We start from the raw sequence: 19,141 nt of genomic DNA on the forward strand, positions 1-19,141 counted from the left end.
CCAGCCTCACCCCACCTGAGAAAAAATAATCAGTAGGAGGAAGCCAGGAACCTGCATTTTTAACAAATGCTTCCTCCATGCCCATCCCAACAGATTCCGAGTGAGACCCCCTGAAATCCGGTCTCCATATTCCACCAGCTACGTCGCTTTACTGCTTTATTGTTTTTTCTCTTCACTTTCTAATATACAGTATAATTTACTATTCTTATTGTTTACTTTTTGTCTCCCACACATGCTCCAGTAGAAATTAAGTCTCCAGATGGTCAAAATACATGCCTGTTTTTCTCTCTAATGTATCTCAAATGCCCAGCATAGTGCCTGACCCAAGGAAGACCCTCAGTAAATACCTGCTAAAATTATTTGAATTGAATTCCCACACTCCCAGCCACCTCATATAGGAACTTCTGCAATAGAAACCCCAACTAACTGGTCATCTTATTTAAGTCTTCTATAATGTTTGGGTCCAGAACATTTAGAAAACAGACTGATACCAAGATTTTTTTTCCAGGAAAAATAATTTGATAATGTAGAATTTGGTATAAATTTTTGGAGGATGGAGATCCAAAGACACTTTGAAATCAGAGATCTGCAGACCCCAAATTTAATAACCCTTGGTTATTACATAGTCTTGGTCCCTGAAATTCACTCTTCAGCTGTTGCTGTAGTTATTCACCTAAAAGTCACATTTATTTTTACTTTTTTTTTACGAATTTAATTTTTTTAATGTTTATTTTATTTTTGAGAGAGAAAGAGAGAGAGAGAGAGAGAGAAAGAGAGAGAGAGAAAGCAGTGAGGGGAAGAGAGAGAGGGAAAGAGACAGACAATCCCAAGAAGGCTCCATGCTGTTAGTACAAAGCCTGACACAGGGCTTAAACCCATGAACTGCGAGATGATCTGAGCCAAACTCAAGAGTTGGATGCCTAACCAACTGAGCCACCCAGGAGCCCTAAAATTTTATTTTTAAGTAATTTCTACACTCAACATGGGACTTGAACCTGCAACCCCGAGATCAAGAGTTGCATGCTCCACCAACTGAGTCAGCAGGTGCCCCTAAAAGCCACATTTAATCATGTCTTTCCCTTGACCCAAACCTTGAAGGAGGACTCCCTATAGTTTACATGGTTCCTAACTCCCTCAATGCAGCATTCAAAGCTTCCCACAGCTCAGGCTTCTGCACATCACTTTTCCAGTTTGATCTCTCCCAAACCTCACACCTGTCACAGAGTGACTGATGAAACACATAAGCTTTAGATTCAGACATCCCAGGCTCACATTCTGACCCCACAAGTCCCTAGCTATGTGATCTTAGATAAGTTACTTACCTCTGTAAAGCCTCAGGTTTTGCTTTTTAATTTGTGAAATGGGCATAATAGTGCATACTCAAATGTGTTGGGGGGGGGGGTGGAGTGAGAGAACATATATTAATATACATAAAACGCTTAAAAATGCCAGGCATAGATTTGGCACTCAATAGCTGTTGAGTTTTATTCTCCTATTCTATATGTTTGGCTCATAGTATCTGAAATAACTTTTTTTCCCCTTCCTTTCCAATATCCCCTAGTCTAGACCAAGGTTTATCAGACTTTTTTTTTTTTTGTAAGGAACTAGAAATGAATGTTTTTGGCTTTGTGTGTCATACTGTATTCTGTGGCTACTACCCAAGCCTGCCGTTGCTGCAGGAAAGCAACCATAGATGATATGTAAACAAACGTGTGGCTAGGTTTCATAAATGTTATTTATAAAAACAGGTGGCGTGCTGGATTTCACCCATGGGTCACAATTTTCCAACTATGACCTGAACTAGCTTTGGAACTTTACAGAACTGGCTTCAAGCTTCTCTGAGACTCTGTGTCCTCATCTATTAAATAGGGATAATAATAGTACTTCCCTCATGAATTGTTGGATGATTAAATGAGATAAAAGCATGTAAAGCCCTCAGCACAGTTTCTGGCATATGATAGGCATCTCATCGATAGTATTATCTTCATCATCCAACAGACCTGCCTCAAGCTGTTCCATGATCTGCCCACATCCACCTTGCCTACTGCAAGAACTTTTCCAGACTCTCTCTGAGTTTCTTTCTCCCACTTTCTAACACTGTTGGAATGTCAATTGTATTATTTGAAAATAAGTCATGCATGAATGTAACATATGCAAGTAATTATAGTTACTTCTGTGACTCCTCAGCTTCATCCACTAGACTGTGAGCTCCTTGAAGGCACAATCTGCATCTGACTCCCCCCTCTGAATCTTGTTCCCTTGCACAGTTATCTGTCACACACTACGCACCCAAGGAAGGCAAGAAGAGGGCAGCGATGGTGCTACAGTGATGGTGACAGCAGCTGTGATAATGGTGGTGGTGATGGTGGTAATAATGGTGTGGGGGAAGCGGGGGTGATCTTGGCTGACTTCCTTTCAAAGAGCAGTCATTTGGAATTCCCTTCTCGGTGAGAGCCAAGAAGTGTAAATAGAGCAAACAAGTCTTTCTGGCAGAGAGAGGATCTGCTAGAGGGTCAGACAACCACAACAAGACCAAAATTATACATGGCTCTTCCTAGAGCAGCATGAAAAGAAAAAGAAAAAAGAAAAACAAAACAAAACAAAACTCACATGACCGGAAGTCAGGAGACCCAAGCACTAGGAAATAATCATCCGTCTATAGAGTATTTCACAGTCTTCAAATTGCTCGCAAAGGGTGTCTTAATTTTTCTACATGAGAGCCCTCTGGTAAAAGTTACCACTATCCATTTTACAGAAGAGGAAACTGAGTCTCAGAGAGATGAAGGGCATCACTGAGGCCAGAAGCCATGCCTAACTGCTTTGAATTCAAAACTGGTGCGTGACTAGAGCAAGCCACTCCTCAAATCTAGGTCTTACTTCTACTATTTGTGACATAAGAGACTTGATCTGTAAGATGAACAGGATGTGGTTTTAACATCCCTCTCTACTCATAAATGCTGTGTCACTGCAATAAAGTGCAAGATATGTACCTATTTCTCTTCCAAATATTAATTGAAGGAGCAAAACTGTTAATATATCTGGATGGGAAATAAATTGCAGGTCACAGGATGACTCTTCTAACCTCAAAGTATTTCCCTTATTTTCAGGGTAAAAGTCAGCTCTGACCCTACCGCAGCACTGGGAGGTGGAGGACGGGGGGAGGGTGATGAAGTTAGCTCAGAATTCTCATGGTACAGATAAAGTAACAAAGACCACAACAGTAGAAGCATCCATGCCCAATGCCATATGAGTCAAGGCCAGAGCCTAGTTCAGATTCCAGATGTCCCAATTCTCTAGTTGTCCCAAAGAGAACTCCTAGCCCCAACATGGATAGAGATAGATACAATGCCTAATTTACAAATGAGTACAAGGAAGGTCACCCAGTAGCCAATGGCAGAGATGGGTTTCAAATCAAGCTCTGACTGGCTCTGCACCATGACTCTGTTCTGTCTCCCCCACTCGCAGCCTCTTCTTCTCCTTCACCCAAAGGCTACATTAACAGCCCCACAAAGTCTTATACATTAAGCACTAGGTGTGCTGTGGTTTTGGGCTGTGTAAGGTCATTTAACTGGTGGAGGGAGGAGATTTATATATAAACCAAACTGTCCATCATAAATCATTTTTTTCCTGCTTTCTTTGTTCTAAATCACAGTGTGACATCTAATGAAGGGCTCCTTTCCAACTGAGGCACAAGGAGTCATCCTATCCTATGTATTTACGGAGACGGATGCAAGGAGACCCCAACCACCCAAGGAGCTGGTGTCCAGTGGTCCCCAGGGCTATTCAGAGCACATCCTAACCTTGGTCCAGAATGAGAGACCAGAACTGCCTTACAGACCTCAGACAAGCCACACCCCCTCTCTGATACTTCCTACCATGCCATAAAATGGGACTCAGAAGTTGCCTGAACACCCCCAAATAATTCAAGGGAGTCAGGGGTTCTTACATAGAAGACTGGTTCCATTCCACATCAGGAGGTCTGTAGGAGAAGGAAATCCTGTTATGCTTTGTGGCACTCCACCTATGACTTCCCTTACCAACAGAATATGGACTCCAGCCAAGTTTGTAAAGTGAGAAAATGTTCCTGTATTCCCTCCATTCATGATCTGCCCTTTTGGGTTACCCAGTGATGTCTCCCATGCAAAATACAGATCTTACTCTAGAATGTCATGTCCCTAGCACTTTGGGCATCTGCAAAGTTACAGAGTACTACTTAGAAGAGGAAGTATCAAAGGAAACTTGAAAAAAGGAGGGACCAAGTTGAGATGAACATCACTTTTATCATTAGCATAGAGAATGTTTGTCCATTATATGCAATGTGCCAGGCACTATGCATTCGTTATCTTGTTTGATGCCCATAAAGACCACATTTTACAGATGTGGAAATTGAGGTTTGGAGAAGTCATTCAGCATCACACATTGAACAGGACATTAGGGCAGGATTCCAACCCAGCCTGAGTAGAGCAACAGAGCCTATACTACCTGATTCCACTCCAACGAAGTTTCTTGCAGGAAACTCAGAAAGAAACTCATTCATCCTCTCTGCCTTTTCAGGTAGGGAAAGAAACACCCAGAAAGGAAAAAAGGACTTTTCCCAGCCTTGCTGTGCCTCAGTGTCAGAGCCCATGCCAAGGTTCTTTTGTGTGTTATGCATGTGTCCTCCACCTCCAGCTGTAGAGAAAAGCAAAGAGATGGAGAAGCCAGGGGAGAAGGATCGATGGGGTCTGGGGAGGCAGAAAAACAGATGACTGCCACAAGGGGAGTGGCTGCCTTCTCATCACACCAGCCTCATTCAATGGCCATATTCCCCTCCCCCAGATCATTTCCAGACCTACAGTCGGCCTTTCCCACCCACTCCTTCCTTAGCCTAGATCTCCTGGAAAAGCCTAACTTACCACAGCCCCTAGACTGTTATGCAACTTTAAAAAGGCCTACCATTGGGGGTTGGGGAGAAGAAACTTGGAGACTCGAGGAAGCCATCTCCTCAACCAGCTCTGATGTTTCTGAGCAGGGATGACTAAGAGGAGCAGAGCGTGCGGCTGAGAACACATCACCCCTGCCTGTCCGCCTGCCCAAACTCTTCCCAGGCTCCCCACTACTGGAGGCCAGACTCCTCCCCACCACAGCCTTCCCAGGCCTGCCTGGCCCAGCCCTGCCACTGTTTCCTCAGTGCTGCCCATGGAGCTGCCCCCGAGTCTCGGCCCCTGCCACACGGGTTCTCACTCAGTTTCTCAGGCAAATGGGCCAGTTCATTCTTCAGGCCTTTGCAGGAGTTGGGTCTGCAGTGTTGCATGTGCTCAGGCTCCTCGCCTTCCCCCAAACACAGTCCTCCACATTCACCTTACGCATCCAAGCCCTCTTAGATGTCACTTCCTCAGGGAAGCCTTCCCTAACTCCACAAGACCTCCTACCACACTCTTTCAACCCACTGGCCTGGACTTCCCTTGGCACTTTGCAGTCCATCTTTCCTTGTATCATTGTTTCATTAATACCCATCTCGTCCGTGTGAGGATAAAGACCAAGTCTACGCATTACACTCTACTTCTCAGGGCATGACACAGTACTTGGCATATAGTAAGTCCTCAAAAATGGTGAATGAATGAATGAATGAATGAATGACTAGTGCTTCAAGAGTCCCAGATCTCCTATAAGGAGAACAGTGACATCTAGTGACTGCTTTCACACTCTTGGGCTTCTCTGATAACATCCCACCAGTTGGCCTCGAAAACATCTCGTTGGATTTCCGAAGAACTGCATATTTCGCTGATGCCAAGGGAAGCTGGCATAGAATCCAGACATGGGGGAATCTGATTCCTAAGCAAGGAGGAAAGGAACCACTAAGCCTCTCGCTATTGCATGTGCCAAGAACACATCACAAAAGTCCTGGGACTTCGCGAAGATGGTGCCACATCACAGATGAGGAGAGTCTGGCCCAGAAAGGCAGTCACTGGGCCAAGTTTACAGAGCAGTAAATGGGGATTCTCACAGCCTCACCCACCAAGTCCTGGAGAGCAGCTAACCATGATGGTTCACTCATCCACACTGACATAACACTCTTTGGACCATCTTTGGTATTCGGCGGAAGCTACCACAGCCTCCTGAGAGGTCTCCCCCTTTGCACCCTTGCATTTTTACACTCATCTCTCACCCTGAAGCTGGAGGGGTGGAGATATATACATATTGGGCTTTTTTGTTATAGTTATTGTGGAGACCTTTCATGCACAGAATTAGATTATCCACGATGCTTACTTCATGATTCAAGCTCATTACTGCACCACGCGTGGTTAGGCTTTATGTATTCATCCAGTTAGTGTTCGTTAATTAGCTAGTTTTAATACTTTAATAAACTCCCACAAATCCACCACCCAAAATGCCAGCTAGGAACTTGATTCCTCCATGTAATGAGGGCTCCCTCAAGCCATTGCCCCGCCTCCCTGACTTAAGACTGCCATCATCCTGAGTCCTACGTTCACCATTTCCTTGGTTCCCTTTTAAAATAGTTTATAACACCTGTATTCATTCCAAAAATGTAGTGTATTTGGCGTGTGTGTATCTGTTTTCACTTAAAACAGGGGAGGGGTGCCTGGGTGGCTCAGTCGGTTGAGCATCCAACTTTGGCTCAGGTCATGATCTCACAGTTCATGGGTTTGAGGCCTGCATCGGGCTCTTTGCTGACAGCTCAGAGCCTGGAGCTTGCTTAGGACTCTGTGTCATTCTCTTTCGCTGCTCCCCCACCCCGCCCTCAAAAATAAATAAACATTAAAACATTTTTTTAAAAACAGGGAAAAGGGTATCGTGCTATATAAAATATACTTTTGGGGGGGTGCCTGGGTGGCTCAGTCGGTTAAGCGTCCATCTTCGGCTCAGGTCATGATCTCACAGTTTGTGAGTTTGAGCCCCACGTCAGGCTCTGTGCTGACAGCTCAGATTCTGTGTCTCCCTGCTTCAGATTCTGTGTTTCCCTCTCTCCCTGCCCCTCCCCGCTCATGCTCTGTCTCTCTCACTCTCAAAAATGAATAAATGTTAAAAAATTTTTTTTTAATTATACCTTTGGGACTTCTATTCTTCATTTAATATTATGTTTGTTCATCTCATATCAAGTGTCAGTATAATCCATTTGTTTTGTCTGCTGTAGAGCATTCCACTGTATGCATATTCCATTATACACTTATTTAACTGCTCTCCCACTGAGGGGTCTTCTGTGTCATTTCCAGAGGGCTCCTTCTGCTGCACAAACCTAACCTATCTAATCCTTCCTGCATATCCTAAGCATCTCACTGCCCTCCAGACAGGTCCAAATTCTATGAGCTAGTTTTCTATAACCTGTATGATCAGGCTCCTTCTGACCTCTCTAGCCTCATTGTGCTTTCCTTTTATCTCTTGATCTTAGTCACGGGGGATGTCTTCCAGTCTTCGTATGGATCATGTTCTTTTCTGCATCTGGTCATCTACCTAATGCTTTCCCCACCTCCTTACTCTGATCCCCTCTCTGTCCTCTATGAAGCCCTACCTGACCACGTACCACCCTCTAGCACTCAGTCCAATAGAATGCTATGGTGAGAACGCACAATCCATAGCATCCTATTGGTGGTGGTCAGGGATCTACCAGAGTATCTTCTTTGGAGGTGCAGGGCCAGCTATCTGGGAGTGCTGCAGAGGGAAGCATGGGGACCAAGTAGAGATGCTTTAACCACTTTCCTCTTCCTAAGTGAAGGCGTGGCATCACTATTCCTGGTTTTTAGGAATTGGGGTTCCTGAAAGATTGCATTTAGAGAAACTGTTCATTAATACACTTTTGCAAACCAGTGAACCATTTATATGGTCTCTTCAAGACCAGGCATACTGTAATGGAAAATGAGAGATGCAGAAAGAGGAAAAAGAGGAGATAGAACTTCGTGACTAAGTACATGGGCTCTGAAACAGACTAACTTTGAGCAAATCACTAAACACCTTCGAGGTTTCCTTACTTGTAAAGTGGGCATGACGTTAGGATGAACCACATGGAATTACCATTTTTATAAATTAAAAAATGATCCACAGTTGGTAATTTCATATGAATCACACCAATATTTATATGTATTCCATAGATCTGGAGGGAAGATTAAATGAGATAATCCAAGTATAGCACTGAGGCAGAGACTGTCAGGTTTTCAACAAACCCATTTATCTTCTTCTCCTAGGCAAACAGATAGAATAGATTTCCCTGTTTTTGTTTGCAGACAGGTGTGTCCAATGGCTGAGTTCTAGCCAAGGGAGTGGAACTGAAATGATATTTGTTACTTTCAGGCTTGGCCCATTTCAACTTCTCACGTATGATCCTCCATGTTCTTTCTTCTTCCATAGCAACTGTGGAAGCATCAGGTTGATGGAGCACAAGACAGAACAAGGTGGGTCTCTGAACCATTTCTCAGAGTAAAGCCACTCATCATCAGAAACATTTATCTGGGACTCTGCACAAACAAGCGATAGCTTCTATTGTCTTAAGCCATTGAGATTTGAGGATTTGTTGGTAATAGCAGCTATATATGTACTTAAACCATGGTAAGGAATCAATAAATGCCAGTCATCACCATGGTGATGATGACAAGACAACCCCAGTGGACAAAGGGCCTACAAGGGCAGGAGGCAGGAAGATAGATACTTAAATGTGACGCGATGGCTGTGTCAGGGGAGCTCACCTCCTTGGTACCATTGTCTTGGATGAGGGTATACAGTGGTACCACACGGTTGATTTCCAGCAGCACTGGCGTGGGGCTCAGCTGCTCCTTGCCCGGCCGGCGGCAAAGGTGGCAGGTAGAGGGACAGCGGCCTTTCTCCTCACAGCGGATCTCCACACCTGAGATGAGCTGGTCATCTGACAGCATTTGCGCCGTCAGCAGACCTGAGAGGTAAGTGATGAAGGGCATGGACTTGAGTTCCTTCTTGCTGCCCAGCTCTGTGGTCTCTGGAGAGGAAAGAGAAATTCAATATTGTTCAAAAGGTCAGACTCTTGAACCCATAGGGTCCAATGTGCTAAGGAGGAGGTATCCACTGGAAAGGAAAAAAACAGATGGTAGAGTGGTTTGCTCATGATGCCTTGGAAAGCACACCTGCTTGAGGACTCAAGGTGTCAGAATGGTATCTTGTTTTATAATTCACGTTAAATAGCTCCTTACTTTCTCTGGGCCTCACTTTCTCCATATTGGAAGTTGGTTGCTTAGACAAGAGGATTCTCCAAGGGCCCTGTAAGATGTAAATATCCAAAGAAATTTTTCCCAACAGGAAATTCCTGTCTACTGTCAATTTACATAAATTTTGCCTTTCTTTTGAGAACTGGCTCCAGTCCTGTATTTTCCATGAAGTTTCATGTAATGGCGGAAACATAAGCTGGAGTCCAATCAATTTCCATTTAAATCCCTATTCTGTTTGAAAATAGCAAGGGGTCTTGGGAAGGTCTCTTAATACCTAAGCGCCTTTGGAGATTAATTCTGTAAAATGGGGTTATAACGTTAACTGAAACAGTGATGAGTGGTAAATGAGATAGAAGGAGGTGGACCTGCCTGGAAAAGAAATGATTGCCCCTTTCTTTCTGTGCTCCTCTGGTCCCTTGTTCAAATTTCTTTTCCTATCTTCTTCGTGCGCACGCTGAGATCTAATTACATATGCTCCATTCTGGGCTGTCTCTCTTGATCTGTGCAGTTAGCATTTCCCACTTCTGTGCTTCTGCCCACTTTCTCCGCTGCCTCTCCAAACATTTACCACCCATCCATGCTCCATTTCAATATCCCCTTTTCGGGAAATCTTTTCTCCTTGCTCTAGCCCTTCTTCTCCGAAGAAGCATTTCCGTTGATAAGGCTTTTTCTTGTTAAGCTCATTTTCTCATCTCATTTTCTGCTGACCTCGCTAACCATATTATCGGCTCTTGGAGACGGGACCATGTCTCCCACTCCTGCCTCCCGCACCCTGTCCGCTTCAGTGTCCAGCACGGCACTAGGGATATACTTAAGACTTCATCAAAGAGGAAGATTATGGAATCTGAGTGGCTAGAATGACATCCATGATCTAGTCAGGAGGCTCCAAAATCCTTGAGAGGAATTCTTATGGATCCCAAGAAGCATCTCAACAGATGCTTGCAAAGGACAAAAGGGAAACTGGGCAGGTGGCACTCTAAACCCCACCTCTCGGCTTCCATTAGAGCAGTGCTACTTGTATCTCTCCTATAGACTGGCCTTCTACATAAGACTTCATAAGAGAGTGGTCTACAGCCATGCCAAAAAGCTTGAAAAAGCAAAGTAATTGTACAACCCAGGGAGCTCCATTTACATCAGAGACTTTGTGAATGGTGTTCTCAAACTTACGAGATGCATAATCTGAGTGGCAAAACAGGATAGCCCTGTAAGTCATAAGGGACAGAGCTTGGTCCAGACGGCAGTTTCTTCTAAGCCTGGTAAAGTGAAGGCAGGCTCCTGCCTCAGTGGAAACAGGGGCCCTGGGCACCAAGGCCTGAGAGAAAAAGTAGGGTTGTCTCCTGCTCTTGCTCTTGGCCTGCAGTGACATGCAGCGGCGATCTGGAAATGGGCTTGTGAACGAGGAATCAAAATAAATGCAGCCTTCATTCATTACTCTCTGGGCCCTCGGGCCTGGGATCTGGGCTCCACCTTTTGTGTCTGGCTGTCAGCAAATGCTTATGAGCATCAGATCAAAGACTCTGAGGGAGGAAGACAAGGCAAATTCCAGCTAACCAATCCTTCAGAGGGATTAAAGAAGGGTAGTTACTAAGATAAACAAAACAAAGCTGTGAAGAAGGCATCTCAGCAGCTGGGCAGACAGAGACAGTCTTAAGTACAGACAAGTCGAAAGAAGATGATGATGATGATGATGACTTCTGGAAGTGGAGGCCAGAAGGAATAGTTTTGGAGAAGGGTAACTTCAAACTTTGGAGAGAATAACCATTGAGGGGAGAAGGTCAGAGAGCAGTCAGAGCTGTGAGGACACTAGCGAGACAGTTAGCCCACACTCTGATCCAGAGGTCAGCAAACTATGGTCCATGGGTCAAATCCACACCTCAGCCTTTTTTTTTTCTTTTTTGTAAATAAAGTTTTATTGGAACACAGGTACCCTCATTCATTTATATATTGTGTATGGCTACAATGGCCCAATTGAGTAGGTGCAACCAGGACACTATGCCCCACGAATTCTGAAATATTTACTATCTGATCCTTTACAGATTAAGTTTGGGAACCTCTGCTCCAGTCCTAGGTTATAGCTGGGGAAACCGAGTCTCAGAAAGAGAATCTACCTTTGGTCACACAAGAATGTGGCAGTATAATGGTAACATTGGAATCAATTAGGCCATCAATACACTTACACTGTGAATCTCCAATGAGAAAAAAATAGTGAGGCACCTTTTCTCCATAAAACATCTTTCAAAAAACTATTGAAAAAATATACATTTGAAAATGGTAATCTGGTATAACCCTCCCATTTTAAACAAGGGGAAACTGTGTCCCAAAGAAAGACTCACCAAGTTCACACTCTGAGTTTGGGTTCCTTTCGGTATCTTCTGTTAACCAGTTCATCACTTAAACTACTACTTTTATCTTGTATTTTAAACCATAGATGGCCCACCCCTCATAGCACCTTGCCACATGCACATAATTTAACTATGAAGGAAATAAGGTGTTGGAAGTAAAAATTCCCTTGATCAAACATTCATAGCCACTGGGTTAAAGATATAACTATCCATTTAACAACAAAACAAGCTATAGGTCTTTGCTGGTCTGTTTTTTCCAATAAATCTCTTTCATCTTTTTTTTTTTTTTCAATCTATCAATCCTACAGGTGGGGTTAAAAGCCCACGGTCTAGACTAACAGTTGCACTACAGTAGCAATATAGAATTCCTAATTGAACACAGAAGCTGGTTTTGCAAAAGGAGGGTCCTTGAGTATCACCTGGTCCAACCCCATTGCTCAACAAATGAAGAACTTGAGACCTAAACAGAGAAAGAGATTTACCTCTATATTCCATGCACATTTATTAACAATGATCCTTTTTGTAAAGATCACTTCATGCCTAAGTTATGATCTGGATGAAAGTTACAACAGGGAAGACCATTAACCATTCCATTAATTATTCCTCTGTAGACATGGCAATTGTGAAATCTAATTATTTCTGATCCAACCTCACTCTGTGGCTAAAGTCATCTTTAGTTCAAGTGCCAGTTTTTCAGAAAAGCCTTCCCTGAACTCCATCCCCATGCCACCAATCTACATAGGGTTTCCTATTAAAGATTCTTGTAGCATCCTGTTCTATCCATCACCTCTTAATGCGTCCAGACTATAAACTCCATGAGGACAAAGACCGTATTAGTTTTGCTGATTCCCATACCCACTTCACATAGAACGTGAAACACTTCAGGTTTTCAGTAATATTTTCAATAAATATTTGTTGAATATGTATTTATAGACCCTGATCACTGTACTATCTTATCAAAGCACTGATAAGTCGAAGAACGAAGATCTGTGCATGTCATGACTAACAGTTAATTGATGGCTTGTAATCAAGTGGCAACCTCTTCCCAAAGCAAAATTAGCTTTCTCAGTTGGAAGGTGTATGGATGAATAGCTGATCAATTTGCCAGTTGCTCTGACCTCCCCTGGGTTTTCACATAGGCCCTTGCCATTGAGGGGATGGGAGAGTTCACTTAAAACAGCCTGTCTCTAACAGGCAAGGATCAAGAGCATTTTTGAAGAGACTTATCCTCTGTTCACATTTCCCATCCCTCTGAACAATGCTTCCAAAATAGGATCATGTCTGGTTTCAAGCCCAATTCAGTTCCAATGACACTACAACCCATTCATTTGAGAACCTGCCAACTGAACTCTCTTTTTTCTCCTCCCAAATTCCTGCTGGGTCTAATTTTGTTGCCACCAAAAAAAAAAAAAAAAAAAAAAAGCAGCAGCCTCAGTTGAAGTGACAAGTCCTTGTTGGGAGGACAGCCAGGGCTTTCCGGCAGGAGGCGATGGCACTGCTTGCCCTCATCCAGAAAACAAAACAAAGGCAGCAGACGAAGGGCTCCGGGGAGAGCCAAAGCCGTGCGAATGTTTGTTCAATATTCGGCCACAGCGCAGGGCGCTGCCTCCCAAGTCAGACAGGCTTGCTTTGGCAATAGGCTTGCACTTGAAGCATTTAAAGGCTCCACAGGGACCAGAGGGGCTCAAATTAGAAACGTTAAGGGTGGGGGGAAGAGGGTGAGACTTTTATATCATAAAGAATGGCCTTTATTACAGCAATGGCCTCCCAGGAATTGCTGAAATGGGATCATTTCTTAGGCGGAGTTACTGTCTCCTGTTGGAGGAAAGCAATTGCTCTGAGGCCTGACTCAAGGACCCACACAAATATCCTGAACAAAGGGAAAGTAGCCAGCCGAAAGGCCATCGGCAAGGCTTGTGCTTGTGCGTTGTGCAATCCAAACTCCCCAGCCGAACAGTCAAGGTCACGCATTGTCAGTGTGCCCTTCGTAAGTCACGGCACCGACATGACTGAATGAGTTCTTGGGAGGATCAACGACGATGCCTGGCAAAGGTTAAGCTCTCAGTCTGTATTAGTCGTTGTTGTTGCTGCTGCTGCTGCTGTGGTTGTTATAATTCTTACCGCTGCTGCTGCTGCTCACAGGATGTTACAATTGCAATTTCTACGGAGACACCAAGATAGAATAGAAATGAAATCCCAAAGCCGAGCCCCAATATGCAGGATTTACAACGGAGATGGATCCTAGTTTCAGAACTCCAGAATCCTCCGACAGAACAAGGAAATAAAACAAGGTCAGAGAATAGATGGGAAGGATTTAGGAGAGATTTGTTTTAGACAGGCTATTACCTGACGTTTACAGTCTCCAGCACCCCAGGTGAGAGATATGTGGAGCACGGTACCTTTTCATCCCATTTTGTAAGAAGGATCCTCGAGTGCCTCTTGGAGAACTTGGTAGGTGCTCCCTACAACTGGGGAGATAGTGGACTAGAGTCTTACGCCACCTGCAAAAACTCTACTGACCTGTGGCAACACCACAGGTGGGGGGGGGGGGGGGGCGCAGGCTACACGGGGATGAGGCCCAAATCCCAGAGGCTGCCAAAGTGAAAATGTTCCAGTCTTTCCCCTGTACCAGGTGTGAGTCACATAGGAGAAAGAGAGACCTGGAACGGTTGGTTCCAAGTCCTACCCGAGAGGAATTCTAACAGAGATTGAGGGGTTCACCCCAGTGAGAGTCCCTATGAGATAGGCCACTAGAGAAACACAGGTGGAGGGAGAACAGTAGCAGGCAGCCTGAGAGAAAATGCATCATCCCAGGTCTTGGGGAAAGCTCCTGAAGAAGCCCCCAAGAGAAAGGGCTAGCTTTAAAAACTGTCAAGATCAGAGAACACAGAGCCATATACAAGGGTACCAGGGTAAGGATGACCTTCCTAATCCTTACCATTTCCTCCCTCTGCTTTGACCATGGAGGGAGAGGAAAGAGAAATGTGAGGTAGAAAAACAGAATGAAGGCCAATCTTGCCCCACCTCTTAATGCCCCCACCACTGGGGAGGGCAAGGAGATGTGATATGTCAGATTTAGAGATCTGATTAAAATTCTCGGACTGGACAGCCTAATTCCTGACTGGAAACTGTGTTAGCAGCTCAAAACGTCTATATCACTGTCTAGCCCATAAAAGTGAGAACAGATTAGATGTGCCCTGCTAAAATCTTCATCTAGGAGCAGAGGAAGATTATCCCGCTGAATACATTAAAAGGATCGTGAGAAGCAAGTCACATGTATACTTTAGAACGTACATATATTCATAAACTGTATTGTGAATTTTCTCCATTTATATTATCAACCGAACCATTTACATCATCTTCATTAGAGTGCTTATCACATTTTTAATTTTAGTTAATATGCTAGTTCAATTAATAACTGTGTCCCCAACTAAACTACAAGCTCCATAAAAGCGAGGACCACAGCCTGTCTTAGTGACTACTTGCATCCCAGCACAGAGTTCACTGTCTGACGTAGTATAGGTGGCTTACAGGTTAAGTATCTGCATAAATGAACATGATCTGACCCTCTTTCCCTTTAATCGCTTCCATTCCTATAACACTTGTGAGACTTTAAGCTCGCTGTCTCAACTTACCACCATAGTTCCAAAGGCAGATGGTCTTAACCTTACTTTATTAAGGTACAAATAATAGCTCAGAGAGACAAAGTAATTTGCCCAAAGCCAATTAAAGTTAGTAACTAGCCTAGCCTTTTTTTTTTTTTTTTTTTTTTTAGCAGGGGCGCCTCGGTGGCTCAGTGGTTAAGCGTCTGACTTCGACTCAGGTCATGATCTCACGGTTGGTGGGTTCAAGCTCCATGTCAGGCTCTGTGCTGACAGCTTAGAGCCTGGAAGCTGCTTCAGATTCTGTGTCTCCCTCTCTGCCCCTCCCCCCACTAGTTCGCACGTGCACACACGCATTCTCTCTCTCAAATAAAAGTGAAAAAAAAACATTAAAAACTAAAGTTTACTCATTTATCTTGACAGAGAGAGAGAGGGAGGGAGGGGAAGAGAGAGATCAAATCCCAAGCAAGCTTCACACTGTCAGTGAAGATCCCAACACGAGGCTCAAACCCATGAACCGTGAGATCATGACCTGAGCTAAAACCAAGAGTAGGCTGCTTCACCAACTGAACCACCCAGCGCCCCTAGCCTAACTTTTTGTACTGGTTCTCCTACTCCTGCCATTGTCTATGTTTCCCCTCCCCAAATCTTGTAGCACTAACTCTCACTCTTGCACAACGAGTCTCTGTTGAAAACACTTGGGCCTTCTCTGTTGCTGTTATGCCCAGACAACACCGCCAGGCTCCCTCACCTCTTTCCATGGACTAAAGCATCTCACGGGTAAAAGGTAGTTTAAAGGTCACCTGGTCAGAAATCCCATCTGATGTTCCATTCACCACCAAATCATCCTCTTCTTTTTGGAAACTTTTAATGATGTAAAGCTCATTATCTTTTTAGGCTTCCAGTTCCATTATGGGACAGCTCTGTTAAATCTAGATGGCTTCCCACCCAGGAACTGCATTCTTCATCCTAAGCATCAGACCCAGACCCAGAGGTATGCACTTTATGCTATTAGGACACCCTATCGCAGGTCCTCAAGCCTGTCCCCTCCTTGGGGGTCATGCTAAGATTAACCAACGAACTAGGTGGAGGAACCATGGGGCATTCCCGAGTGGCTTCTGATAAGGTATAAGTGTCTCAGTGAGTTTGAGTATGTGTATGTGAGTGTGTGCACCCGTGTGCATATTTAAGGAATGGAAGGGAAGGCAGGTCTACAAAACTGCCAAATCCTAGGAAAACTGACCTCCTGATCTGACCTAATTCACAGCTTCTTCCCAAAATATACAACAATCAGCCCATTTGCAGAGGGCAGCTATAGCACATAGACTTGCTTGGGTGTGAATTCCACCTCTTCCATTTCCAGGTGGGGGACCCTGGACAAGTCAGTTAACCTCTCTGAGGCTCCATGCGAAACAGAACCCGATGAGGAATTTACAAATTCTAGGGTGTCCGGAGCATCGTCAGAGTTATTTTTGTCCCAGCCCTTGGCCTTCACCTCAGCGTTATTCAGTTCTTGTTCAAGTCTGGATCTGTAAAGCTTCCCTTGTAACCTGCAGCGCTTTAACCACACTGTCAGGAATTTCTCCCCAAACCACCCGCTTCCTACCTAGTGGAACACGGCAGACAAAGGTAGAATTGAACACTTAAGTCCAAAGCTACTGAGTTAGATTCCCTGATTTAGGATCCTTCTGGGCAAGTCACTACCTCTCCAACCTTGGTGTTCCTCGCTTGTAAAATGGGAACACTAATTCCTGACTGAACTGCTCTGAGCGTCAATTAAGAGATGCAGCCCCAGCAGATTTACACCGATGATATCATATGGCTCTTCCTATCATACTACAAATTAGGAACAGTTACCCCCTTTTATAGATAAGGAGACTGAGGCTCAGAGTGACACGTATAACCTCACAAGAAGATACCTGTTTCAAGTGAAAGCAGTAACATCTCTGAGGAAGCAGTTAAATCTGAGGAAAATACTCTCTGCAAGGCAAAGAGGGCCAGCCCTATACACTGCCCAGTACCCAATATCCCAGTGGTGGCTAATGTCATTTAATGTTTGTTTGCAAATTAGAATCCTTCAATTTTTTTTTTTTTTCAAGTACTAAAATTCCTGTGTGGCTCTGCTGTCCTACTAAAGAAATTAATGGGCAGAGTGAAGAATCCCAGTACAGTTCAGTGGACCCCAAAGTGGGCCTTTCCACAGTCCAAGGTGTGCTCAGGCTTCCTCTACCCCTCCTGGAAGGGAACAGTCAGCATTGAAGCTTATCATTTACTCCTGCCTGTAGTGGGACAAGACGGGCCCTGGCCAGTAAAGGGAGGCTGGAGAAAAAGGTCATCTGTGATCTCCTGCTGCCCTCTAGTGCCTGCTTAAGATGATTGCTCTTGGGAAAAATGTGTTCTTCCATGCCAAAGAATGATTGCAGTGTGCAAAGCAACTTGCTAGGAGCTGAGGACAGCAGGTAAAACAGTAAAGCCTTGGCTAAAATACAAGGAAGCCTAGTGTAATTACCGTAAGGCAACCATTTGCTTAGAAGGCCTATTTGCCAGGTTTGCAGCCAGGCAATGGGGGGCAAGGGAGCTGAGGGGTGAAATTATGAGCAACGATTTGTTTCAATCCCAGCAGTACCCAAATATAGAAATTGTACTGAGTGTATCCACTAAGGAGAAAAAGCCAGACAAGAGGGAAAGAAGACACGTGGGAAAGATCATCAATGGAGCAGAATCCTATAGGAACCAGGCAGAGATAAACTCCCAGGGAGTACAGGAAAGGATGTGATCCGAATATAAGACAAATGTAAGTTGGAATTTTATCATGAGGCCAGGGCCTCTGGGCACAGCTGTGCGAGTTGTGCACACGTGTGACAGTAACAAGGCAAGGGGGTGAGTAGGATCTGAATCCAGACTCAGCCCCACTAGCTGTGCCTGTGCCTACCGGATTGAATCCAAGTAGAAGAGCACTATTTCCTGATTTCTATAAAAGCTAAGTCATGGGCTAGCCAAGGCCTTGCATGGAACCATGAACATGCTGTCAGAGCCTCTGCTCTATTATGTTTAAAGTAAGGCTAGTCTCACTGACGGCACAAAGTTGTTAGAATCTGAGATAATGTATGCCCATGCCACCCAAGAAATTTCAGTTCTTATTGTTACTACTATTATTATAACAAACTAGTTTTATTTTTAAGAGATGGTGGGATAAGTCCTTCAAGAAAGGGAAAGGGTAGAAAGGAAATTCACATTTCCTGAGCTTCCCTTATTTTTTTGCCAAGCACAAGACATTATGAATCTCACTGGCTCCTCGTGACAGTGCTTTTGGACTAGGGAGTATTACAATTGTCACAACCATATTTTACAAGCGAGAAAACAGAAGTTCTGAGAGGTGACAGACTGCAGCCAAAGGCTATTAGGCATTCAGGGCAACTCTAAAGCCCATTTTCTCACCAATGGAGCACAGAAGCATCATTAAGAGGAGGCCTGTCCTCTCCTACCTGAGATCCCATTCTCCCTGTTTCTTAAAAACTCTGCTCAAAACTTACCCCCTTCAAGGAAGCATTCCAAGATTAGTTAATCCCCAATCCTTTCTCCTCCCAGTAGCTTCTTAGGCTAGGGGTCAAGGATGAAATGCTCAGAAGGTATCATTCCTGGATAAGGCTTAGGGAATGGAGGTCTCTGGAATGCTAGTAACCTGCTTCAGACAGAGACTCCAAGATCATGCTGCTTGGAAATGACCTTGAAGCAGGAGAGCAGGCCGACAAGACATACCTGGTCACCCTGCAGCCAGCAGGAGGTTGCCAGATTTGAACATCAAGGAGGGTGTGACCCTGAAGTAGGGTCATTTGGAAGCTCTGGTGTGAAGGGCTATCAGAAAACAAACTTCTACTCTCTGGCCACTTTCCCAGGAGGTTACAGGCTTGTGACTACACTTCTAACTCTTTCCCCTGAAATCTTAATACTCAGGTTAAAAGGTCATCTTTAAACATGCTGACAGGCAATAGTTTTGGAGAACAGATTCAAGGTGAGTTACTTCTCC

The 19,141-nt window shown here is 44.4% G+C and overlaps 1 protein-coding gene across 4 annotated transcripts in view; it reads right to left on the reverse strand.

The window, feature by feature from the left end:
* ASTN2 (astrotactin 2) overlaps positions 1–19,141 on the reverse strand; it is an 876,482-nt gene that overhangs the window by 175,707 nt on the left and 681,634 nt on the right. For all 4 annotated transcript variants that reach the window (XM_078436555.2, XM_078436553.2, XM_078436554.2 and 1 more), the window contains one exon: positions 8,679–8,944. In XM_078436555.2, coding sequence (XP_078292681.2) covers positions 8,679–8,944 — 266 coding nt within the window. The remainder of the gene's footprint in view (positions 1–8,678; positions 8,945–19,141) is intronic.

Source organism: Panthera onca, chromosome D4, assembly GCF_046562875.1.
Source record: "Panthera onca isolate mPanOnc1 chromosome D4, mPanOnc1 haplotype 2, whole genome shotgun sequence".
Taxonomy (NCBI): domain Eukaryota; kingdom Metazoa; phylum Chordata; class Mammalia; order Carnivora; family Felidae; genus Panthera; species Panthera onca.